The sequence below is a fragment of the Oncorhynchus keta genome, chromosome 12 (assembly GCF_023373465.1).
Source record: "Oncorhynchus keta strain PuntledgeMale-10-30-2019 chromosome 12, Oket_V2, whole genome shotgun sequence".
NCBI lineage: Eukaryota > Metazoa > Chordata > Actinopteri > Salmoniformes > Salmonidae > Oncorhynchus > Oncorhynchus keta.
The window spans coordinates 1,676,238-1,701,993 of NC_068432.1; the positions used below are offsets into that span (position 1 = coordinate 1,676,238).

General features: G+C 42.5%; 1 protein-coding gene across 5 annotated transcripts; it reads left to right on the forward strand.

Annotated features, from left to right (window-relative positions):
• Positions 1-439: 439 nt before the first annotated feature.
• Positions 440-24,926, forward strand: LOC118390851 (cytoplasmic polyadenylation element-binding protein 4-like). 5 transcript variants are annotated; one of them, XM_035781543.2, is made up of 11 exons: positions 440-532; positions 819-889; positions 1,739-2,893; positions 9,349-9,439; positions 15,208-15,231; positions 17,714-17,884; positions 18,562-18,651; positions 18,918-19,036; positions 19,298-19,412; positions 19,727-19,908; positions 20,922-24,926. In XM_035781543.2, the coding sequence occupies exons 3-11, from the start codon at positions 1,784-1,786 to the stop codon at positions 21,147-21,149; spliced, it is 2,130 nt and encodes a 709-aa protein (XP_035637436.1). In that variant the 5' UTR covers positions 440-532; positions 819-889; positions 1,739-1,783; the 3' UTR covers positions 21,150-24,926. The 5 variants fall into 5 exon arrangements, with proteins under 5 accessions (XP_035637436.1, XP_052313559.1, XP_035637437.1 ...); XM_035781546.2 differs by having other exon boundaries at positions 481-532; positions 819-875; XM_052457599.1 differs by having other exon boundaries at positions 480-889.
• Positions 24,927-25,756: the final 830 nt, after the last annotated feature.

Consider the following 25,756-nt stretch of genomic DNA (forward strand, 5'->3'; position numbering starts at 1 on the left):
TTCCTAATGTTTTGTACCCTGTGTTTATGTATCTACGAGTAAGGTAGGACTGTCACTATATCATCATAACTACAGCCTGGTCAATGCTTTGATTCTGCTCAGGATCCATACCATTCACCTTTTTCAATCTTTCTGTAGGAGGCTCATGACATGGTTGCATAAGATACCGTGCATGGAATGCAATTTCAGCTGGATCTCATCTCTCACGATTCAACCCTACAAGGTGGAGATTTGGCGTGAAGAGAATATGCATATCACGTTTAAAGACCTTAAAAGGCGGACACATCTTTCGCATGTGCGCCTTATTTGGAAAAAATGGGTGAGGCTACTTTTTGTATGACCAATTACACGACGCTGTCTCACGAGGTGTGGGTGGTGTCAGGAATTGACGCGAGGCTCTCAGCCATTCGCGGGAGGGCTTTAAGGAGGGGGCAGAGCTCTAACCGGAAGTGTCTTGCGGATGAGAACCTTGTCATTTGGCCACGGTCGGTTCTGAGGAGAGGTAGAGCTACGGCGAAGAAACGCAGAACAAGTCAGTTGACTAGAGGAACATTTGAAATAATTTTAACAATGAAACCGACCGAATAAGCCACTGCACTTAACTAGTATTGAATTAGTTGTATATATTTAATTCAATGACGTAATTATTTTTTATAAAGTCAAGGTTAGCGCTCTCCAGAGAGGGTTGTGTCATTGATCAGGCAGGACACGTCAGGAGAGAGAGAGAAAAGCTGTTTAGCCATAGCTACTGTATGAGCGAAAGGCATAGAAGGACCATATCGCTTGAGTCATAAACTTTCTTTTCGTTATTTCATCAGACACATCGAGGTTGCAGGTTAACTACAGGACGGATCGAGTCATCGCTTGGATCAAAGGTAGCGACCAAAAGGTGAAAAGGGGATTTTATGATCGATGTTTGCAGCGTCGCTTTAGCCAGATTATTCAGAAGTTAGCTAGCTAGCATCTACCACTATTGACTTGATAATAACCGTTTCATATTTAGCCTAAAGCAACCAGAAACTATATAAATAAAGGAGATTGCTAACGCGTTAGCTAGCTACGTCATAAGTTTTATTTAATTAATAAAGGGTCGAGTCCAAATAGCACCCACACAGGGAATAGGCTTTGACAGCTGTCACGCAAGGTCGCTTGTCTGTCATGTTTTCGTTCTAAATTTACCTAGCTAGATACATTTTCCAAATACTCTTGAATAATTCTATTGCAACTAGAAAGCTAATTGCGCCTGTTATCGACAAAAATGCTAGCTATTATTAAGTTAGTTGGCCTTATAAATGTTGGATCGACTGTCGACTGGCCGAAATAGCAGGCTAACGTTTACTAGCTGGGTAGACTAGCTATCCGAGTTGCTAGCAAATTGGCTAGCTGCTAGCGCGTAGCATATGCTGACTGTGGCAACGTCATGAGCCTTTAGTTAAATATGTTGCTAGCTAGCTAAACAGCTAGCATGCAAACAAAATAGTTAACTACAGGGAACTGATGTGGCAGAGAAACATGTCTCGTTAGTAAGGTTGTTATATTGACCGCTATTCTCGACAGACGTTAGCTGAGTATAGCTAGCTAACTGCTTTTCGACAAGCAATAAGGGATCATCACATTAGCAGTAGAAAATGAGAAAGCTAGAGTGCTATCAATGTCCTGTCTGATTTCTCTATCAGCCTGATTCTCATTTACAAACATTGAAATAATAACGGGTGTATTTTGTCCCCCCTCTCTTTAGGACCTGAAGATCAAGGGATAGCAGATATTGTGTGTGGGAAAACAAATGGGGGATTACGGGTTTGGAGTCTTAGTGCAAAATAACACTGGCAACAAGTCTGCTTTCCCAGTTAGAATTCATCCACATCTGCAACCTCCACACCATCATCAGAATGCATCTCAAAGCCCTGGTGCTTTTATAAACAGTACCACAGCTGGCAATGGCAGTAACAATGGGTCACCTTGGCTGTTTTCAGCCACAGCTACCCACAGCAGCATGCAAGATGAAATTCTTGGGTCAGAAAAGCCCAAAGCCCAGCAACAGGAAATGCAAGAAACGCAAGAAAAACAGCTACTATCCCCTGGCCACCCGGAGTCTGGAATCGTATCTGAGTTAGAGAAGGCGAGGTCAGAGGAGAACAAGGTGGAGGGCGGCCTCTCTGAGGGTAGCAATGTAAAAGAGAAGCTGCGCCTCGAGTCCCCAGTACTGACAGGCTTCGACTACCAAGAGACATCAGGTCTTGGGACTCCGTGCCAGTCCAGTACCTCCTCGTCCCTGACTGGCTTCAACAACTGGTCAGCTGCTATTTCCCAGACCCCCTCCACCATAATCAACGAGGATGTCAGCTTCTTTAACCCAGCTGCCTCTGCTAACAACGGGCCCCTCCTGTTCCAGAATTTCTCCCACCACGTCAGCCCAGGCTTCGGGGGAAACTTCTCTCCCCAGATTGGACCCATCTCCCAGCACCATCCCCCACACCCTCACTTTCAGCATCCCCACAACCAGCACCAACAGCACCGAAGGTCCCCGGCCAGCCCCCACCCTCCTCCCTTCCCCCATAGGAATGCTGCCTTTAGCCAGTTGCCGCATTTGTCCAATAACCTGAATAAGCCCCCGTCACCTTGGGGTAGCTACCAAAGCCCTTCTCCCTCCCCCTCCTCCACCTCCTGGAGCCCCGGTGGGGGCTATGGTGGCTGGGGAGGCTCCCAGGGGCGTGAGTACCGTCGAGGCCTCAACGGAGGCATGACTCCCCTGAACTCAATCTCCCCGCTGAAGAAGACCTTCCCCAACAACCACGTGCCGTCGCAGAAGTACTCCCGCACCAGCCCTGGCTTCAACCCCAAGTCCTGGATGGACGAGAGTGTGAGCAGGAGTGAGAACATCTTCCCCTTCCAGGTCAGTGAATAATTCCCACCGCTTTTATACCTCTTAATTCTGTGATCATACTTAGAGCCACTCAGCGAGTAGTAATTGTATTTTATGTACCCAAAGGCCCTACTCTCCATTATATGATGAATTTGTCACGATATTAATGTTAGTCCTATGCTTTAATTGCCAGAGGCCCCTTATGACTAACATAGCTTTGCCACTGCAGTGATGGGTGCCACGTATATGAGAGAGAGAAGCTATGATATTTTTCTTCATCCATAGAACATGCAGTAGAGAAATGGATGGAGCATCATTTACCCATCTTCCTGTGAAATAGTCATTTTAAGATTACAGGGCTAATAATAACCAAAGACTAGCGGTCTACGCCGTCTTTATAATGCAGTCTCATTTTTAATGCAATTTGATAGCGCACAATTAAGATGACTTAGACAACAGTGTTATGTGCAGAGAACACTGATAGGATTGATGGAAAGGGCATGGAGGTTATTTTATTGATCAAGCACAGGGGTGTCTGTGGGGTGAAGGTGATTGTGGGGGTTGGGCTGATATAAATGTGCTGGAAGGCCTGATTGAAGGCTTTGAGGATCTACCCCCCCCACCCCCAGAAGTGCTTCATCAGCCATGATGCCATACCGACCATGTTACATATTGCTAATAGTCTCGCTACTATGTTACTATATCACACAGCAGTGCTGTGCCCTTGGTTTAGAATCACTGTGTTGCTCAGGCTAGCTCGATTATGACACTCTGCCTTCTAAATGCATTGGGGGAAGAGGGTTAGATTTGGGGTTTTAGCTTCCTGACGCAGGCTGTCTTTTTGTCTTTTCAAGAGGATGAATATTCTCACATGTTAGGTTGGCCTGATCGGCAGTTCAGAATGCAGAGCGTTGAATAGAGACTGTCAGAATGAAGTTGTGGTCTTAAAATCCATTGGAAATGAAGTTGAACCCTCTGCAACGGTCTCTATATTCAACGGTTGAGTAGAGAAAGGACAGGCTACTTTTGTGTGACTGGACTGAGGGATCTGTTTTGAATCTAAATGCAGTATAGTAGGCTAATGTTAGCTGTTTGGAAGTGCTGTTGATTTATTCCATTTCTACTGTGCAATCATGTTTAGTCACACTAGGCTAACTCTCATGGTTGTGTTCTATTTTGAGTGTTTCCCCTAGGATTTTTTTCAGCAGTGGTGGCAAGGTTGGTGGGGGTGAATGCATTGCTACTAGCGTTAGCGCAATGACATGCTAGCTGTTCCCATAGACTTCCAATTATTGAGCCAACGACTATCCAATTAAAAGCGCATCTCGGGCACCGCCACTAAATTAATTTATGGGAAACGCAGATTTTTGTAGTAAGGACATTACAACATAATAACTAGGTTTCCTGTTTCTCTGTCCCTGACCAAGCAATGTTTTCAGCTTAAAGTGGACAGCGATGGTGAACACAAGTCCATTTCCATGGATCACATGCCTTTCTCTTGTGACTGCCAGGCATTTCCAAATGGCTCCACATAGTTTCCATTTTATCACAGAGGCAACATGTGGGTGATTGCGGTGTCCTTTTGCAGTTATTTTGTCCCCTGTTTGTTCACTCCCTATTCATTTTTAACCACTTGCCTGTTTTAAAATAATAGATTGCAGCAGCATATAGGCTGTCACCAATTTCCCTTTTTAGCGTAACCTACAGCCATCAAGCTTACACCACATTTAGGCTACATTGCTCAAGTAATATTGTGTAAAAATACCTTGGTACCGTACTGTAGCAGCACATTTTCATAGAAACCCTTGGTTATGTTAATCAACACTGGATGTCTATTTGTAGCCTTAATTGTTTAGGTGTATGCCTTAAGGGACTTAAAAATAGTTACATTGATACAAGTGATGTGATGCCCATCTCTTAGTCAAAGCTTAATGGCGCTGTAGGTTTCCATATGCCTCCTGTCTCCACCTAGAATATCTCATATTTGGTGTGAAGGCAGAGGCTGTCTGGTGGGGTAGGAGAGCACGGGTTCCATGCAAGCTGACACAGGTGAGGCGTTCATGATCAGGCTAACTAGCATCTTAGGGAGAAAATAAGAGAAGGGAGATGCTGCTCCCACTCGGGAGAACAAAAACGGGCAACAAAAGGTTTGTCAAGAGACAATGGTGCTAAAAGCAAAAGGCCCCCTCCTTTTTTATTTAGATGTGACGTGCATCCTGTGATGGCCTCGGACTGTGCTGCTGATCACAGATCAGTTCTGTACTGGGAGACCTAGACTACTGTGGGAAGGCTGTTTGTTTTGCTGGCGAGGCCACTGTACTCTGTTTGTTTCTGTATTAGAGTAGCTTTTGTTATTGGGTGCAGGTGCCCATGACAAATAGTTGTCTGTTGCCTAGGTCCAGTGTCATCTTTCAGGGATCAGTGACTGTGCCTCCCAGAGAGGGATGTCATGATAATATTATACAACGTGGACGAACACATACACACCAGTATCATCTCATGATATTATTTCAAAGATTGTACATAGGAGACAGTTTGTGTGAAGGGCCCTGGTCCCTACTATACTGCCTTTGGGTGTGGTACTAGAGCTGTGTTATTAGGCCTCTCTGCACTGAGGCAAAGCAGGTTTTTCACTTTCTGAAACCCAAACTTCCTCTTAGCCTTGTGTAAGCTGCTCTACAGCCTTCCGTGACTGGGAGGAACAGGGCCTGCTGCCCGGTAACATGCCTTTTGGATTTGGGGCTGGGCAGGCACCCAAAGGGCCACATTAGCAATCTACGTGGGAAGTTGTTAGTAGAGGTAGGTTATGGTATTCTGGTTAGCTAGTTTAAATGAAGGACATACATTTGCTTGAATATATATATAACCGCTCCAAATCAGAATTGAGGTTATCATATACATTTTTTTATTTTATTGAACCATGCATTATACATTGATGCCCTAATATAATTATGGGGACATTGGGCTGTGCACAAGGACCTTATTGGATGGGGATTGCATTGTCCTTGTATACAAGACTGAACGTTTTGAATCTTGAATGAATTTAATATTTTCTCATTTTAAAGAGATTCATAAATCCTGATTGAATAGGTATGACTGAAATACCCGTAAGTCATTAGTTTATAGTAGACCTTGCTGCTTTGTGTTTTTACAATCTATAAGGCATTACGAACATTCAAATTAGTCTGCTGTCCATTGGGTCACAATGTGGCAGGATGTCTTGTTGTTCACATCACTGTTGTATCAGTCAAGTGTACTAATGGGAATATGTTTTTGATCGTGTGGACTGTGTGACTGACTGCTGTTCTGAGGTCAGTTCCAGTTTGAATCTTTTGTTCTACTGATGTAGTAACAAGCCTCATTCATTAATTGTCATTCAACACCTAGTTTATGGCCAGAACACTTCCAGCTATTAACATTTTGAGGACATCAGACAATTATGGAATGATCCTATGGTGTTAAATTCTGCAAATATCCCTGGAATAATGAAATAACCATCAGTGAGTAGCGCATAATTGTGTTGTGTACTATTCGCCCTTCTCCTACCCTTGAATGTCGTTTTGAAACAGGAAGCGTCTTGTGTGTTGTAATGAGAGAGATAAAAGAAATGAGAGCGATAGAGAAAATAAATGTCAGAAGTGTCACAGGCATTTAACACCCCTTCTCTGATTAGGCTCTGTTGCTGTTCATTAATTACTTTATCACCAAAGTAGATCTGGGTCCCCCGTGGGACCAGTCTGCACCCCCTGCCTCCCTAACCAGGCTCTGAGGCTGGATTAATGGGCTTGAGGGTGTTTTAATGTGCAAGGCTTTGAAATACTCTGACCAGCAACACAAAAATCAAGTGTCAAAGCTGGGCCCCTTATACCTACCTACCTCCCCCTGTTCCATTCCCTTTTTCATTAGTATAGCTGTGACATTGTAGATTAATGTTGTAGCAGAAACAGCCTTAGCATGCCATACTTAATCATTCCGCTCAGGGTGTATCATCAAGGCCTATTTTAGCAGTGTTCTTCACGTTGGATAGTTTGGCCCTAGCTTCAAGCTCCCAGACACAGGCTCTCTGCCTGGTGAGAGATATTATAATACAAATGGGTTACACTGGTTTGGTCTCCTTCACAGTTTCCTTTGTTATACCGGTTTGGTCTCTCCCTCACTGTTTCCCTAGATTCTTTTGTTTCTGTAAGGTGCAACTTTTTTTCCTCATAGTTTGGGTCGGGGGAATTATTTGATTACTTTCCTGTATATGTGCAACTCGCCTATTATGTGGACTAAAGGCGGCGTCATGCTTCAGTTTGGCTGGCGGCAAGCCGAAGTTCGTTAAGCGAACTGAAAGTGTGTGCTGGCATACTCCCTTAAGACCTTTTAAGACCTTTTGGAAAAAATGGCAATGGTACTGTTTGGTTATTTTGAGACGCCGTTGCCAGTACACACTACCTCAAAATAGTCTGAATTAATCTAATCTGTCATTCATTTAAAGTTTTTGCAGAGGGGATCTTAGAATGTAAAACGGCTCGTTTTCTAAGATGTTTGCTGCAGTATTTCGCAATGAAAGAATGTGCATGAATACGAGTCTTCTCTCGTTGAATGATAACGAAGACTTTGGTCAACTGTAGGGATTGTTCAATATTCACAGACGAAGGGGTGTGGACTTCGGCTCCCGAACTTCTGCTGGCTTCGGGGAGAACATTTTGTTTGCCCAAACGGCAGAAAGAACGAACAAAAATGTCAATGTCTCCATTATATATATATATATATAAAAAAAAAAACTCTTCTGAAACTGTTTCGCCTGGGAAGCATGCGGACGCCTGAAGCCTGCCTTTTTTTTTTATTTTATACCATTTTTTTTTTTCTTCTCAAGGTTATTGTTGAGCTTGTTCAGGAAGTGCCTTATCTGACCCGCGCACCTTTCTATCTGTGTACCTTGGATATTAACCACACTTCTGAGGCTGTGAGATAGACACTGAGGACCAGGCAGGTTCCACTGGCCCATGCCATGTGTGCTCTTAAGGGCTGTTTGTGTGCACCTAAGTACGTAGCCTGGGCCCCTCTAAGCTTCCAGGGATGAGTGTTGCTGCCTGTTCATCAGATGGGAGGAGGTGCGTGAGAAAGGAGGGCAGAACAGATAGTTAATCACTACGGTTGCCAATCCATTCAGATGCTTAGCAACAACAACAACAGCAGCCATGTTTGTGCGTCGTGGTGGCGGAAGGGTTTTACCCGGATCTAGCACAATGTCACACCTTTATGGCATCTCGTTACTTAGTACTGTACTAGAACCTAGATTTTGTGGAGAATTTCATTTGTAATGAGTATTTTTGTATTAATCTCTGGTAGAACACGGTCTACTGGAGCACCAGCCTGCTGGTAATAGTTTGGTTGTCCCTGTCAAGGCCATGGTTGTTAATGTTATCACTTTAAATGGTGGCCATGGAGCATTAAAACGTCTGCTTCAATTCCCACCACCTAGCATGATGTGTATTTTACCTGAAGGTGATAGACTGTCGCGTACGTTTTATTCAAAGCATGGATTATTTCATTAAACGGTATTGAAATTCCTAAAATGGGGCCTGTGTAGAAATCCTGGTATATGATTCCATAACATGTGAGACGTGACCATGTCCCGAAAACCACATGAGCCTTCATACTAGTGCTTCTCCTGTCATATGACAGCCAGATCTTGTCTGGCCTGGGTTGAAGGATACTGTGAATCATTTCCAGCTCTTGCGCAACAAGCCTCACATTATCATCAGGTAGGACTTGTCTTGTGTTATTCCTGGCTGGCCTCTGGTATGCCGTTCAGTAAAGGGGTTTAACCTGCTTGCTGCTCAAGTAATTCTTAGAAATGAGTTGCGACTACCATTGTCATGGGGAAGTGTTGAGTGTCCATTGAAAACCTTCAAGTCAAGGACAGCGAGTGAAAGGCTGCCTTGTTTTAGTAGCAGGCCTCCATATCGTTTTTGTATACCAGTTGAACTGCTGGCTTAAGAGCGTGTTTGGTTTAGGTTATGAGCGCTCTGTCGCACTGCCACGTCGTGCCCGACTGACTAAAAGAATTGAACATTTACAGTTTGGTCTCGGCGTCAGCCCTTTTTCATGGTCTTGTGTTTAAAGTTCATCTCAATCATTGCTTTGCCTGAGCTTCCTCTGCGTGCACAGTGAGTGTGTTTTGAGCCGACGACCTGCATTCTGTACTGAATAATACTGGCAATGAAAATGTGTAGATACAGATTTACTTCTGTAAGAGAAAGCTATAAAATGATTAACTCTGCAGCAAAAAATAAACGGTCACGATTGCATTTACTTTATTCATACTATTCTGTGTTCCATGCATGAAGTGTGTGTGTGTGTGTGTGTGTGTGTGTGAGATGAAAGCATCATGGAAATTTCATGGCGTCGGACTCCGAATATAGGCCAACAAATGTAACATTTAACCAGCGGCGGCTCCATCCCTCTAAAGCAGAACTCTCATCTATCTTTTACAGGAGCGCACCAGATCCTTTGATGGCTTCAACATGCACTCCCTGGAGAACTCTCTCATTGACATCATGAGGGCCGAGCAAGATACCCTGAAAGGTAAGATGACAATCGCACAACACCAGGATCGCATGTCCGGTCACAAAATTGCTGTTAATCTGCTGCAAGGTCATCGAGGACAGCCATGTCAAACAACTGATTTTGAGTTTTCCTTTCAGTGGCCCGAGAGTAGACTTAGGAAGTAAGGTGTGGAGGCTTATGTAGGCTATTCTACTGAGATTGCAAATGGACTTATGATTGTGCAGTAGGGGTGTAATGGTACACATTCGTGTACGGGGACCTCGGTCCGGTAAGTACATAATAATTATATAAATAAATAAAACCCCTAGGCCTATAAGCTATGCCGGGTTGTATGCCATTGCCACTTGAGTAAATCTGAGCTGAAAAAAACCAACATTGTAGTCTATTCCATTTAAGCTACACCTGACCAGATTCACATAGAAATTTGAGTTGGATCTTTCATTCCTGTTGAAAGCAAGTCGAAGAAGTGTGCTATTTCTGTGCTTCCTTTTGGTTTTGTACACCAGTTTCAAACAGCTGAATATACATTATTTTGGGTTATGGAAAATATATTTCACATTGGTTTAGATGGTACAATGATTCTCTACAGAATGACTGCTTGTTTTATCACAAACTGAAATTAGGCAACCTATTAAAATATGAGCAACCAGGAAATGGTGGTGTGATTTCTGCGTCTTTAATACAACTAGAGCCAATGCGCACTTCAAAATTCTAGGCTAGGCTATTCTACAGAGGGTGCAAATTGTAGTCTATTCCTGATCTGTCACTTTCAGCATTCAAATGTTTTTAAAATGGCTTTTGCAATATTAGGCTTTATTCATTGAGTGAGAGCCACTACAATTTGCTAGGTTATTTTTTATCAAATGCGCTGTTGAAAATGTTTTACTGAAATCAAAGTAGCCTAAGCTACCACCGGAGACAGACACTACTCTCATCTGGCTACAGCCCAACTTCCTCCCGTGTGACGCAGCGTTCTTAAGGCACTGCATCTCAGTGCTAGAGGCGTCACTACAGACCCTGGTTCGATTCCAGCCTGTATCACAACCGGCCGTGATTGGGAGTCCCATAGGGCGGCACACAATTGTCCCGGTGTCGTCAGGGTTTGGCCGGGGTAGGTCGTCATTGTAAATAAGAATTTGTTCTTAACTGACTTGCCTAGTTAGATAAAAAAATAAACCTAATCGGGGCTTATTTTAATTGTCCAGGTTCACCATGAGTAATAGATTTGGTAGTTTTACTTGAAACAATTAGTATGGTCATTTTTAGATACACAGTGTAAAATTGATACTTTATTAACGGGGACAGCAGTCACTTTTGCTATAGGAAGAGGAGCTCACTCCGAGAAGCTCTCATCGCATCTGACAACTTCCAAACGGTCCCCAAATTAATAAAAATGTAACCCCCCCCCCCCCCGAGCTGATAGTGGGGGTGGTTGTTTCTCTCACGGCTCAGCTCAGGTGCCTACTTACCCATACACATTCACACACCTCACACAGATCCAGGTCAGAGAGGCTCATAAGCTCGTAAGCTCCATCAGCAGCAGATGCTAATTTACAATGGAAAACAAACTTGTTTGCATCGATTCCTTCCTCTAATTAAACCGTTATGTTGCAATGCCACGGTCCCCACGAGACCTCTCAACTTTGCATTGTATAAGGTACGAAAGTCTCATAATTTCAGGTGTGAAATGGAACAGACATGCAGAGATAATCACTGACGACTAGGTTTTCCTTCCCAACTCTTCCTTCATAGTTGCCTGTAGTTCCCCATTTGAGGTCGTTGCAGATGGATTTTGAGCAGCTCCTCAACTTAGGTCCATTTGAGCTGTGCGGCTGCACACGTACAATGCCGTGGCGCAGCAGACTGGTGTTAGCAGCAGCTACACTGACCCATAAATGCCAGCACCTCTGATGGAGTGGACCTCCGCAGGTGCCTCTTTCCCTGGCCCAGCCATGGAGCACTTATGCTGGGTGTGCTGACAGGCCCTCTCCATGATGCAAGGCTTCCTCAGGATTAGTCAGGCTGATCCAGGATGTGGAGATGTTGTGACGTGGAGGAAAGGGACTCCACCACTAATACAACTGTCTGGATTTTGAATCGGTTTATAATGATGTAAAGTGAGGTGTTTTAGAGGTCGTGTTTGAGGTTAGGTGCTGGTTGTGTGGGAGGTATTTTCATAGCTGCAGCTAGTGAAGGTTTCGTTGATTTTCGCAGAGTAAAAAAAAAAAAAAAAGTGTTTTTGCGACGGTCTTTATAGTCTGTCCATCTGGTTTGTGACGCAAACATTGCAAACCGGAACGTTCCTGTTGTCAGTCGGTGAGGACGATCTACTTTACACCTAGGCTACTCTTTGTTTTGTTTGGGAAAGGACAGACTGGGTCACGGTTGGTTAGAGGGAGTAGCTTAGGCATGGGTTTCTAATGTTTAGCTCTTCCGTAGCGTGTATTCATTTCTACACCTCTGTATTGAGCTGTTAAACCACACAGTGAAAGTCAACTTTGTCACACACAACAGCTCATCACTTCAGGCTCTTTGCCTCTCAGATGTTCTCAAATCTAGTTTGTGCCTTTGCTGATTATTGGAATGACGCTCCCAGTGCTGCGTGCCAGCTACAGAAGGCAGAGAAAAACATCATTATGATGCATCATTCGCCTTGTGAGCAGCAGCAGTTCCTTGCCACTGTCTCCAGGGCAATGTGTTTCTACATTAGAAAGATCCACACAGATGCAGGCCCTACTCCGGCTGTGTCCTGACCTTACTGGGTCGCTTTGGGTGTGCTCCAAGGGTACCAAAGCAGCGCCCCGGCCCGCCTATCCCTAATTGAAAAGAATAATCTGACCGTCAAACGTGGACCTCTGTAGAACAGATTAAAAGGAAAGAGGGGAAAAAATGGACTGTAGAAGTGGCTTTGAATCGATTCCAGCATTGTCCTCTGCGACTAAAAAGAGCACTCTGTACTCTGAGAAGTTACAAAATGGTGTGTTGGCTCTGTGTCACCATTGACTGCTGAGCCTGTCCACCAGCCTGTTCTCTCTCTTTGATTGAATAGGTGGAGGGAGGGGAGGTGCTTAGAGAATTTGTGTGACGGAACGGATTTCACCAATCACGGCACTCTCATCTGGTCCACACAGGAGCCATGTATACAGAGTTGGTCAAACAAACAAAGCGAAATATTGTTCCAATTCTAGACATTAAATATTCCCCATGTAATGCTTATGGGGCGTTGACATGGCTGCCATAGAATGTTGAGTGTCATGTAAATGCATCAACGCTGAAACCTCAATGGCCCAACTCTCTCTAAATACATGGCTCCGGTCCACACCAGTCACAATGGGTTTACTATTACGAGTTTTTTCCCCTCTCATTATCCCCTTCACCAAGGCATCCCAGCATGGCACAGTTCAACACTCAAGTACTTATTTGGCAGGAGGTCATGGGAGGAACAGGGTGTGCGCAAATGGCTCAGTGTAAATTGTATGAGGTGCCAGCGAGCAGGCGGCTGGGCGACGGACTACGTGGGCTAATGTAACGGCTCAGTTTGTGTATTGCAGCGTATGCTTGTAACTGAATCTCTTAATGATTTATACTCTGTTTCCTCTCACTAGGTCGCCTAGGATTCACACATCCACGGGGAGATAGTCCTTTGCCCATAAATGATATGTAAATGCTTTTTATAGCACTAGTGATCTGATGGCTTTACCCATATTGATGGAGGGATGGATGGATGGATGAAGGGTGAAACAAGCCATATGTTAACGTAGTCATGTTTGTGCTCGGCGTGCTCTTGAGGCACCAGTGTGGGTTTGTTGCTCTGTGGACGTTTCTTATGCCATTAGTTCTTTAAATGATTGATGTGGATTTATTGAATAGTAATCTCTTGTGGACAGATACACGTAGAATTACTGGTATTGTAGCATCTGTCAACAGACTATGGATTGCAACCAGGTGCGTAGATTTTTTTAGCACTGGTAATTACAACAAATCACAATTTTGCAGATCTAAGCATTTCAATTTTGGATTGGATGGGGACATTTGGCCCATAGACTTGCCTGTAACTTCCAAAAAAAAGAGGGGGTGGATCTCCTCGTTCCCCTACCGCTCCTCATTCTAGTATCTTTTCTAACACGTCTCCCCCAGAACTGAATCTATTTCAATTTTTTTGCTCTGGATGCCAGATTCATTGAATAGTGAATAATTGACCAAATCTACTGCAATCTTGGATCTTTTTGGTAATTAACAGATCATTTATTGTAACTTAAGTAATATTTACTAGAATAACTTAATAAAAAAATCATAAGCCTCCTGAGTGGTGCAGCAGTCTAAGGCACTGCATCGCAGTGCTTGAGGCGTCACAACAGATCCGGGTTCTATCCGCAGCCACCCGGCCTGACCTGGAGAACCATAAGGTGGCACACAATTTCCTCTCCCGAGTCCGTAACGGGAGTTGCAGTGATTGGACAAGACTGTAACTACCAATTGATATCACGAAATTGGGGCAAAAAAGGGGTAGTACAACAACAAAAATGTCATAGTATTAATTTTTTATATTCTACCACATTGTCCATGCGTTTCTAGGAGAGAGATCATATGGTTCAAGAGAGAATAGCCTAATCAATGAAATAGCGTCTAATCAACAATGGCATTATTTTCTATTAACTCTGCAACTCTTCCAGCTATTGACTCTTTTTCACAACTGCCACAAGTTTTGCGCCAACACATTTACAACAAAGACATATTGACTTAGTAAAATAATAAGGGTGTTATTAAACATTAGTGATAAAGGACATTTCATGTGGAGTCCCTCATATTAAACAGCAGTGGAATTCACTAAGTTGATGGTTTATATTTAGGATAATGTTTTACAGCTTTGTCATTCTAATTTCTGCTTTTAAATCATGTTCTGAGACTCAGGGAGAGACTCCATGGTGGATCACTGGGCTGTCAGTTGCACTTCGGCTTATGCATATCAAAATACAGTTGAGGAAGCTGTATGTTATATTTTTGAAATTAACATGTCACCATCCCTAGGCAATGGGTTTCATTCTCAAGTAAGAACACAAATGGGGAGCTTAGTTCTTTCATTGCATAGGCAAGATATTATTTTATATATTTTACATGTGATAAGGCCACCGAGGGCCAGAGGCTATGCTATTTGCATTCAGCCAGACCTCTAATTTGCCTAGCTATGCAATGAAAGAACTAAGCTCCCCATTTGTTCTTACTTGAGAATGAAACCCTATTGCCTGAAGATGGTGACATGTTAATTTAAAAAATATAACATACAGCTTCCTCAACTGCATTTTGATATGCATAAGCCGACGTGCAACAGAGCCCAGTGATCCACCATGGAGTCTCTCCCTGAGTCTCATAGTGTTAGCCTATATCGCTCGGTCATATGGTCAGACAGTGATCAAACTGTACAGATGGTGGTCCTGCATAGATTCCATTCAGAGGGTACTAGTCTTAGAGGCGTTCACACCAGCTGGTAGTTACTCTGTGGAATGCACACGCGTGTATCAGAGAGCGTGTAGAACCACCCTCCACTGACTTCCTGAAGAGTAGCTCGCCATCTGACCCATGGAAGAGTGGGTCCTCATGACACTAGGGCATCCTCTGGCGCTGTCTGCCATGTACTGCTGGGCACTGAGGCAATACAGCACTAATTACATGTAGGATTTGACTGCAAAGGAGAAGGGCATGTGTTGTGACTGAAAGAATGAGCATTTCAATGAAACTGTTGATGTTCTATGCATCCCTTTGTTCACCTGTCTTGTTTTTACATGCAGCAAGGAATTATGGGAGGAGACGAGGTAAATGAATTATTTTGGGTAATTCAAGTGGATTTATGTTTGTTTGGTTTTACCTTCAAAACTGGCATAGAAAGACCCTGTCTTTTGCATCCATGTCCAGTGTTTCTGAAGGGGTGCAGTATGTGTTTGCATGTAGATGTTGTGCGTCATTGTTGGTCTGTGGTGTTGTGGTTGTCAGCATTACATTTGTTTGTGTACAGAGCGAGAAACACAGATACACACGTCAAGCAGTGACCACTAGCTGGCCCCCGCCCAGTAGCGTGCCCTGTACTTGAGTCACTGTCACTAGACTGCTACCACCCAGTTACTCTACCATGCACCTTAGAGGCTGCTGCCCTATGGAACACTGGTCACTTAAATACTGTTTACATACTGGTTTTTTTACATACTGTTTTACCCACTTCATATGTGTATTCTAGTCAAGGCCTACCCTATTTAACTGTTGCTTCACGTGCACATGTATTCAGGTATACTACATATTCTATCCATATAGTGTCCATATTGTCTATACAGTACCAGTCAAGTTTGGACAAACCTACTCATTCAAGGGTTTTTATTAGTATTTTTTTTACATTGTAGAATAATAGTGGAGACATCCAAACTATGAAATAACACCTATGGGATCTTGTAGTAACCAAAGAAAAGTGTTCAGAGTAGCCACCCGTTGCCTTGACAGCTTGAACACTCTTGGCATTCTCTCAACCAGCTTCACCTGGTTGCAGCACTCCCTCACGTTCCTTGGTCAAATAGCCCTTACGCAACCTGGAGGTGTGTTGGGTCATTGTCCTGTTGAAAAACAGATGATGGTCCCACTAAGCGCAAAGCGGACGGGATGGAGTATCGCTGCAGAATGCTGTGGTAGCCATGCTGGTTAAGTGTGCCTTGAATTCTAAATAAATCACTGACAGTGTCAGTGGCAAAGCACCCCCACACCATAACACCTCCTCCATGCTTCATGGTGGGAACCACATATGCAGAGATCATCCATTCACCTACTCTGCGTCTCACAAAGACACGGTTGGAACCAAAAATCTCAAATTTGGACTCATTGGACCAAAATACTAATTTCCACTAGTCTATTGTCCATTGCTCGTGTTTCTTGTCACAAGCAAGTCTCTTCTTCTTATTGGTGTCCTTTAGTAGTGGTTTCTTTGCAGTAATTTGACCATGAAGGCCTGATTCATGCAGTCTCTTCTGAAGAGTTGATGTTGAGATGTCTGGAACTTGAACTCTGAAGTGTTTAGTTAGGCTGTATTTCTGAGGCTGGTAATGAACATGTCTAATTAACTTATCCTCTGCAGCAGAGGTAACTCTGGATCTTCCTTTCCTGTGGCGGTCCTCATGAGAGCCAGTTTCATCATAGCGCTTGATGGTTTTTTGCAACTGCACTTGAATAAACTTTCAAAGTTCTTGAAATGTTCAGCATTGACTGACCTTCATGTCTTAAAGTAAGGATGGACTGTTTCTCTTTGCTTATTTGAGCTGTTCTTGCCATATGTACTTTTACCCTATTTGGTAAAAGTCCATCTTCTGTATACCACCCCTACCTTGTCACAACACAACTGATTGGCTCAAATGCATTAAGAAGGAATTGAACTTTTAACAAGGCACAACTGTTAATTGACATGCATTCCAGGTGACTACCTCACGAAGCCGGTTGAGAGAGTGCCAAGAATGTGCATTTCTGGTTACTGCATGAGCCCATATGTTATTTCATAGTTTTGATGTCTTCACTATTCTACAATGTAGAAAGTAGTTAAAATAAAGAAACCCTTGAATGAGTAGGTGTATCTGAACTTTGTATTTTTATATTACATTATTTTACTTTGTTGTGTGAATTGTTTGATACTACTTCACTGTCAGCGCTTGGAACACAAGCATTTCGCTACACCCGCAATAACATCTGCTAAATATGTGTATGTGATTTTGACACAATACACACAGTGTACAGACTCGGGGCTAACTCTCACGTAAAGCTGCTCTGCTCTGGTTTCCGTCACTTGGTTAGGAATAAGGCTGGGGTGCCTCCAGGACACCCGGCCGGAACGATATTTTAGGCTTGCCCGGCCCCTGCTGCTGCCATGGGCTTGGCTGCAGGCGCTCATGTGGACTGTGTGTTTTGAGCTGAAATGGGGAGGGGTGGCTGGTGTGGTTCTGTGCTGGGGACGGATGTGGAGAGCGGGAGATTGATTAGTATCCCTGCCTCGGTCCCTGTTAACGCAGATCAGCAGGGCCTTACTGTAGCATTGTTTCTGGCATTCAATGATTCATGTCAGATGAACTACTGTAAAATGGGCACGTTGTTGTAGCTAAAATTGCTAGACCATACCTAGCCATGCATTGATACCCCCTCCACTCAATTCAGGTTGATACACCTAGGAAATAAACCCAATGACTATTGATATTTTTGTTGTATCAGTTGTGTTTAGTCATGCCATCCTCTGTTATTGGCTGACTGTGTTGTCTGTGATCCTCTCCTCAGTCCATTCTTCCCTGTTCCCCATGGAGGATGGTTTCCCTGACGACGAGCGTGGCGAGCAGAGCCTGCCTGGCCTAGGCTCACCCCACTGCTTCCCCCACCAGAACGGGGAGCGAGTGGAGCGCTACTCACGCAAGGTCTTCGTTGGCGGTCTCCCCCCTGATATTGATGAAGGTAACCTTAAATTTGATTTTAAATGTTATAATTTCAAAAAATATAGAAACTGCTTCACTGAATACTGCTGACGACGGTTACGTAGGTGGAGGCAATGAACTGTGAACACAAGGATGATACTGGACTGGACACCTGGTTGATGGGGTGGAGGTCTAGAATGTGCATGTCTTCATGGGCTGTAGTCTAGGGTTACACAACGGATGTTGAAGATATCTCCCTTTGTGACCAATTTCTGCCGTAAGAGCAGCGCTGCGTAGTGAAAGCCTCTTGTCATTTTTCTCACTGCATAACACAACATCTTGTGTTATTTTGTTCAGTTTCTGCCCGGTTCTTATTGCTTCCTGAGGGTTTTGGCTCTTAAGTAGGCATAGTTGTAGTACATTATCTGTGTATTTATTTTAGAATAAGCAGTGTAGGACATCTCGTGTCAGATTGGTGTTGCTGGCAGGGGACTAGAGAACAGCTGAGGCCCTGCTTGTTTTCTTGATGCTACCATCTGCTCTGCTTCATTCTCCTTGTTTACCGTTACAATCTACACCCGACGTAATAGGGACTCTCATATATCCCTGTAGTCTACACCACTAAGAGCAGGCATCTGATATTACACACATGCACCATATCACAGTATAACCACTGTGAAGCAATAGTTGAATGTTTTTTTCTTTTTCGCCTTTTAGATGAGATAACGGCTAGTTTCCGTCGCTTTGGACACCTCTTTGTGGACTGGCCTCACAAGGCAGAGAGCAAATCTTACTTTCCCCCGAAAGGTGAGTCGCGTTTTAGGTCAACCTACTGGTTACTGCCCTTCTCGTCAGCCACATACAGCATTGCCATCAAAATGTACTATCAGAATTGACTATTGAGGCCTAAATAGTCTGAAATATTAAAACAAACTCGTGAGCAGAGCGGTCTTACCATTTGACGGTCATTTCCAGCAGCAGACTGAGAATGAAACGGTAGAAGTCCTCTAGTAATCTCTGTGACATTGTTCCGTGCAGGTGGTTTGAGTGACCTTGTCCTCTGTTTGCTCTAGGTTATGCCTTCCTGCTGTTCCAGGATGAGAGCTCTGTGCAGGCCCTGATTGAGGCCTGTATTGAAGAGGACGGCAAGCTCTACCTGTGTGTGTCCAGCCCCACCATCAAAGACAAGCCGGTGAGCGGATTGCCCCATCACCCATCTGCTATTATCTTCTCTCCCCTTCTCTCATGCTATTGTGAAAGCTATTAAGATGCGCCACAGCAGCGTTTTACTGCTTCATTTATTATTTAGTGAGCCCATTCGATTAGTGGCTGACCAAGTGAATAACCAAGCAGCCACCCATCTTTGTGAAATTGGCGTAACGTGGTAGACATGACAAACGTTAAGACGTAACATGCTGTGATACATACGTCTCCCTGTGTATGTGTGCAACAGGTCCAGATCCGCCCCTGGAACCTGAACGACAGTGACTTTGTGATGGACGGCTCCCAGCCTCTGGACCCCAGGAAGACCATATTTGTGGGTGGGGTGCCACGCCCTCTCCGTGCAGGTAACCTATTGACCCTAGTCCACACTCCCATTGGCACTTTAGTCCTGGGCTGTGTCCCAAATGGCACCATATAGTGCACTACTTTTGACTAGGGGGCCCATAGGGTATTTGGGATGCTCCTCTATGGTATATTAAAAACCGGTTAGATGAGCGTTTCATTTCATCACATCAGCATGTGTGTAATGGGGGGACTTTCGTACAGCTATTTGGAATATTATGGCCAAGTTTGGAATGTCACATTGAATCTGAGGCTAGATCCTGGAACTGTGCTGCATTTGAACCCTTTCGTAACCCGTGTTTCCCTCCTTTCACAGTGGAGCTAGCAATGATCATGGACAGGCTGTATGGAGGGGTGTGCTACGCCGGTATCGACACAGACCCCGAGCTCAAGTACCCCAAGGGAGCAGGGCGGGTCGCCTTCTCTAATCAGCAGAGCTACATTGCTGCTATCAGCGCTCGTTTTGTCCAACTGCAGCATGGAGAAATCGATAAACGGGTTGGTGAAGTCTTTTTCTCTTCTCTCTCTCAGGAAAATGCAGCATTACACACGCAAGTATGCGGAAGGACAGAAATGTTGTACAAAACAGATAATAGTCTCTGTCTCCTGTCTTTTAAAAGGACAAATTGTTCTTTATTGTTCTTGTTTTAAAAGATTAAAGCAAAATATTTGTTGTCATTTTGACTGGGGCGTACGAGGACAGAAAACGAATGCCTTGTACCTTTAACCAGCTGCCACCTGCAGAAGAATTTGGCTATTTCACTCGGTCACACTGGAATAATTGTTCACACATTAGTATGTGCCAAGCCAACATGTCTCTATTTCTGTAGTGACTTGAGAATTTTTGTAGATAAAAAGTTTTTGTAAAAAGGATGACGTGCGTAATTGTCAGTACAATTATGTGTTGTGTGTTAAATCTTTGAAGATGCACTATATAGCAATATACAAACATATGTGGACACCGCCATTGCTGACAGGTGTATTAAATCGGTCTCCGTAGACAAACATTGTCAGTAGAATGGCCTTACTGAAGACCTCGGTGACTTTCAACTTTGGACTCTGGAGCAGTGGAAACGCGTTCTCTGGAGTGATGAATCACGCTTCACCATCTGGCAGTCCCAACGGACGAATCTGGATTTGGCGGATGTCAGGGGAACGCTACCTGCTCGTATGCTTTGTGCCAACTGTAATGTTTGGGGGAGGAGGAATAATTGTCTGGGGCTAGGCCCCTTAGTTCCAGTGAAGGGAATCTTAATGCCACTGCATACAATTACATTCTAGTCGATTCTGTGCTACCAACTTTGTGGCAACAGTAAGGGGATGTCCATACAGAAATGGGTTGTTGAGATCGTTGTGGATGAGTTGGAACTGAGAGCCAGGCCTAATCGCCCAACATCAGTGCCTGACCTCACTAATGGGTGATGTAGTGTACATTAATGTAAATGAATCCTAACTTTATTCTCTAGTGGGTGTCTGACCGATAGTTCTCTCCTCTCTATCTCTCTCTACAGGTGGAAGTGAAGCCATACGTCCTGGACGACCAGCTGTGTGATGAGTGTCAGGGAACTCGGTGCGGGGGCAAGTTTGCCCCCTTCTTCTGCGCCAATGTCACCTGTCTTCAGTATTACTGTGAATACTGCTGGGCGGCCATTCACTCACGCGCCGGCCGGGAGTTCCACAAGCCACTGGTAAAGGAAGGAGGGGACCGGCCGAGGCACATCTCCTTCCGCTGGAACTGACTGACACACAGAGTAAGAGGCAGAGGCAGAGGGGGGAGTCGGAGTCGCAAATCATTGTACAAATAAATGCACTTTTCAGTTGCTGGTTACTTTTTTTTAGCTCTAATTTGAAAAAAATGTTTAATTTTAAATTCATATTTATTTTAAAGATGAGAAACTGGAATTATATCCCGATATGTCAAGGAAGGAAAAGAAAATGTTTAAATCCCATTATTTTCTTTACTTCAGTTGATTTTATATTTTATTAGTGCATATAGACATTTGAAAAAACAAAGGGCTTTCAATTGTCACTCTGCTATCCAATTTGGCGTGTCATTGACCATGAATTTTAAAGCAGTATGTTCAGTTGTAGTTCAGAGCAAATGTGAATATAAAAGGTGTCGCTAAAGAAGAGTGCACTTATTTATTTACTTTAGAGTGCAGATGATTCAGTATAAAATCCCAGTAGTTTAACCAAAGCTTAATCTCAATTGGTTGGAAAAAGAAACGACTACAGATCAAATGTTTGAAATAATGTTTAAGACCATGCTAATATTTGATGTTACTTGACAAGATCGATTTCACAACAGGCGTTTGAGTTTGATCTCCATTTTGACATGCAAAAACTAATACCTCAAGCTTAGCTGCTAATGTGCCGAATAAGTTAAAGAAAAGAAGCCGGTCTCCACCTTTCCCTTAGGACCACAATCAAAGGGAAACGGCACACTTTTCTAGACACTGCTTTGTCACTTCCTTATTTTTGTAATCCAACCAGGGTTGTAGTAAGAATGAACAGAGCATCTTATTGAGGAATGTATGGCGTTGGAGGTACCAGAGGCCCTGAGTGCTGGCCGGTGTCGGTATAATAAGTGAACCCCCCCTCTCTGTGTCTGTGGTCTTGCTAGCTTGGAGAGGAGGAGGAGGAAGGGTCTAGTTCTCATCAGGGCTGCATGTGAGCAGAAAGCCCTGTTTTTTTTTTTCTCCCCCCCATTTTATTTTCTTCATTTATTATTATTAATGCAGGTGTGCAAATCTCCCAAGCCTTTATCCACAATCCTATTTTGTTTTTAACCCCCTTAAAAAGAAAAGAGAAATTAATTAGAAAAGTTGGGTTGTCACCAACACACATTTACCCCTGGAGGCATTGATATAGCTCGAACAGCAGACCTCTTTTCCTGTGCCAGCCGAGCTAACTCAGCCGGTGTTTTAAGCATAAATGAAGATACTCCATGTAATGTGCTCTACTATGTGCGTCCCACATGCAGTTCTTTCACTCAAGACTGCAATAAAGAGTTTATACCTAGACTCTTTAGGGAAGCAAAGACGGCTGTGCAGTAGTGAGTAATACTAGCTCATTCTTTCTTTTAATTTTTTAAAGAGTTTTCATTCTCGTTTTTATATAATTTCTACCCTTTCCTTAAGAAGACCAGATGGACACCAGTAAACCAAAGATTGGCCTTGAATAGATAACGGTGCAGTCAAAATCCAGGAAAACATTAGTGAAAACAACTGGATTTATTGAGCTTACAAGCACCCAGGCCTTTTCACCAGTCAATCCGCTCATTTCCAAAGGTCAAAATGGAGAAGCTTCTTGCTAGGCAGTTGTGTAACTTGGATAGATCTGCAAAAGGTTTGGAAATGTAACACAAAAAGCTAAACAAAGACTCACAGTTGGTCTGGTTAATATAGTCATACAGTATCTGAATCTACTAGCGTTAAATATGTCAGGGAGTAAGTGCTAAAATATAACTTAATACACTAGTGAAATACGTATCCTTGTGTTGGCTTGATGGTGTGCTAATGCACCAGTTCTGCACCATGAATTTAGCTTGGGTGTGGTGGGTGAACATTTTAGAAGTTAAAAACCCTTTTTGAAGAATTTGCTGTTAATGAGAAAAAGATTATTTTATACATGGCCTGCTGATTTTTGGTACAGTGTTTTCTAGCTAAATTATTTTGTCATGCACATATAAACATTTATTATGCACTACTTTTCTAAACATTTTTTTCAACAGTCATTTTAGGCACATTTTTTCACAAATGGGAAAAGTCCTTTTTGCAATACCTCAATTTTTCACATTGTGAAAGGTAGCTTTTGTACTTTTGTTACTGAGATCTGCATATATGGAAATTTTAATTTAAAGAAAAAATTTGAGTGATTTCAATATATTATTTTCAATTATGCTTTTTATTATACATTTCAGTGCTGAGGAATCTTTACAACTAAGTGCACACTTGTGTTGATGCGACTTCAAAACTGCAGAGGAATGATGATGAAAGTGTATTGCTTAAGGTATTAGATCTCATACACTAAATGTTTCACAAAAATCTGATCTTAACAGCATGGTGAGAAAACGTTGTCATTTTAAAATGAATGTTTAAAAAAAATGGCTACCCTAGTTGGAAAATGGTAACTTCTATTGTTTTTGGTTTCCTCTCTCCATAGCTGGAATGTAACAATTATAAGGAGAATGCAAATGATGGTTCATAATTAGGCTGAATCTCGTATCACAAGAATGGATGTTTGGTGTTTAGATATTTTAACATTGGAAAATGTATATTCTTGAACTTGCCAACTAGCTCCTATTATAATCCTTAGCATGCATGATAAAAAAGAAGTACATGAATTAGCTATTGAAATTAATTGTTGTAGTGCACCAGATGTTTCACAACTTTTAATTTATTAAGGACACCCCCACACCTCACTCCCCTCCCATGTGTTCATCTCTTTGCCTTCCCCATACTCAGACCTCTGCAGGATGCACAGAAAAATATACAAGAAAATAAGAAAAAAAACTAACTAAAATATATTTTAGCAGTGCAAGACTTGAGCATCTTTTAGGACACTGTTGAAAAGACTTGATAACTCATCTCCACTGTCTGTTGAGGCAAATCAACCTAGTTGGAGGAAGGGGAACATTAAGACTTGAATGTGGTAAATGTTGCAAGTTAACTTCGAGTTGTTATGTGCAATACTTTTTTTGAACTTTTTTCCAGAATAAGACTTTGCAATGTAATTCTTTAATGCCGTTTTTAATTGCAGACATTTAAAGAAGATGTTAATATGTTTTTCACAGTCATTTTCTACTGTTATTGTAATCCTTTTCATGCTGGTGTTTGTAAAAAAGAAAAGAAAAAGAAATCAAACTATTTGTACTAATATAAATAATTGAAGTTATTTTTTAAAACATTTAAAGGTTTTGTGCTCATTTGCTTAATTTGTTTATTTCAAGCTACTGTGATTGGTTGCATTGTAATTATTAGGTCAATAATGTATTTAGCTGTTTATTGGTATATTTTTAATTGGAATGTATAATTTTTTATAATTTTGATCAGATTTTTGTTATATTTTTGAGGTGAAGCTTTTAATATGTTAGTGTCTAGTTTTTACTAATTGCTATATTGTGCTCCACAATATATGGTTCACATTTTCTGAAGGAAATAAATATTTAAATATTGGTCTGTTAATGTTACTTAATGGCAAAATGTCAATAGTTTTTAACTGTGTATGGGAAGGTTGTATTTATTAATATTTTTTTTTTTACTTAAGATATCACCATAATTTTTATTGTCATTTCACTTTATAAGTTACTATTTTTGTATTTTCCTTTCAAATTAAGTTATGTAATACAAAATGTCCATATTTCTAGGAGTTGGTCTGTAAAAGTGCTAGTGAAATGAAAAAGAGATCTAATGTTATTTAATTGTTTGCAGCCAACTATTTATAACAGTATGCATAACTTTTAAATATTTGTAATGTGAAATGTTGAATGAATAAAACTTAACTGTGACAATAAGGCCCATTGTGTTTTTCTTTGTGTGGACAGTTAAGTGTATTGCGTTTTCTGTAGATGTTCATTGGTTGCTGCTTTCATAAAGCTAGGCAGCAGCCATTGCTGGGCCCTGGCTGATAAAACCTCTGAATAAATTCAGATATCTTTACTGCATACAAGAAAATAAGGTTGCAACGAGTTATGAACGTTATGCTTTGTGTGAGCGAGAGAGGGGGTTAAAATGGCGACGACGGGCAGCTTTTGCAAATGTCAGTATCAGATGAACCATTCATATTTTATGAGCAGTTATTTTGCAACCATTATTTCCTTTTCCAGGCTAAGAAGTCAGTGTGTTTTGTATGCCAGTCGTTACTGGATCCTTTCAAAGAATGTCACTATAATGCTACTCGTTCCACGGAGGGCCGGGTGTCTGCAGGTTTTTGTTCCTCCCTTGTACTCGATTGATGAATTCAGGTCATTGATTAGTAAGGAACTCCCCTTACCTGGTTGTCTAGGTCATAATTGACAGGAAAAAATTAAAACCAGCAGACATGAGGCCCTCCATGGAATGAGTTTGACACCCCTGCTTTATACAAACCGTAGCTGATGAAACCAGTCATTCAAAATAGATGTATCATCACACATGCCAGGGTATTGATAATCCTGCAGAAATGTCCTGAGATAAAGAATGTGATTAATGTCAGTCTACAAACATACTGTAAGTGATCATATTCAGACTCAGCAGCTCCACCTGCCTGCTGACTGGTACATTACCAATATAAAGCACCACTCAGAATTCACTCTAATGTACCGCAGTCTTCTGTGTCAAACCTGAAAGAACCATTAGCTCACTAA

What these genes read in the sequence shown, in the direction of transcription:
- LOC118390851 (XM_035781543.2), top strand. Translation starts at nt 1,784, where the DNA reads ATGGGGGATTACGGGTTTGGAGTCTTAGTGCAAAATAACACTGGCAAC. An exon ending in AGAACATCTTCCCCTTCCAG is followed by an intron (nt 2,894 to 9,348) that starts GTCAGTGAATAA and finishes TATCTTTTACAG; the next exon opens with GAGCGCACCAGATCCTTTGA. An exon ending in GAATTATGGGAGGAGACGAG is followed by an intron (nt 15,232 to 17,713) that starts GTAAATGAATTA and finishes TCCTCTCCTCAG; the next exon opens with TCCATTCTTCCCTGTTCCCC.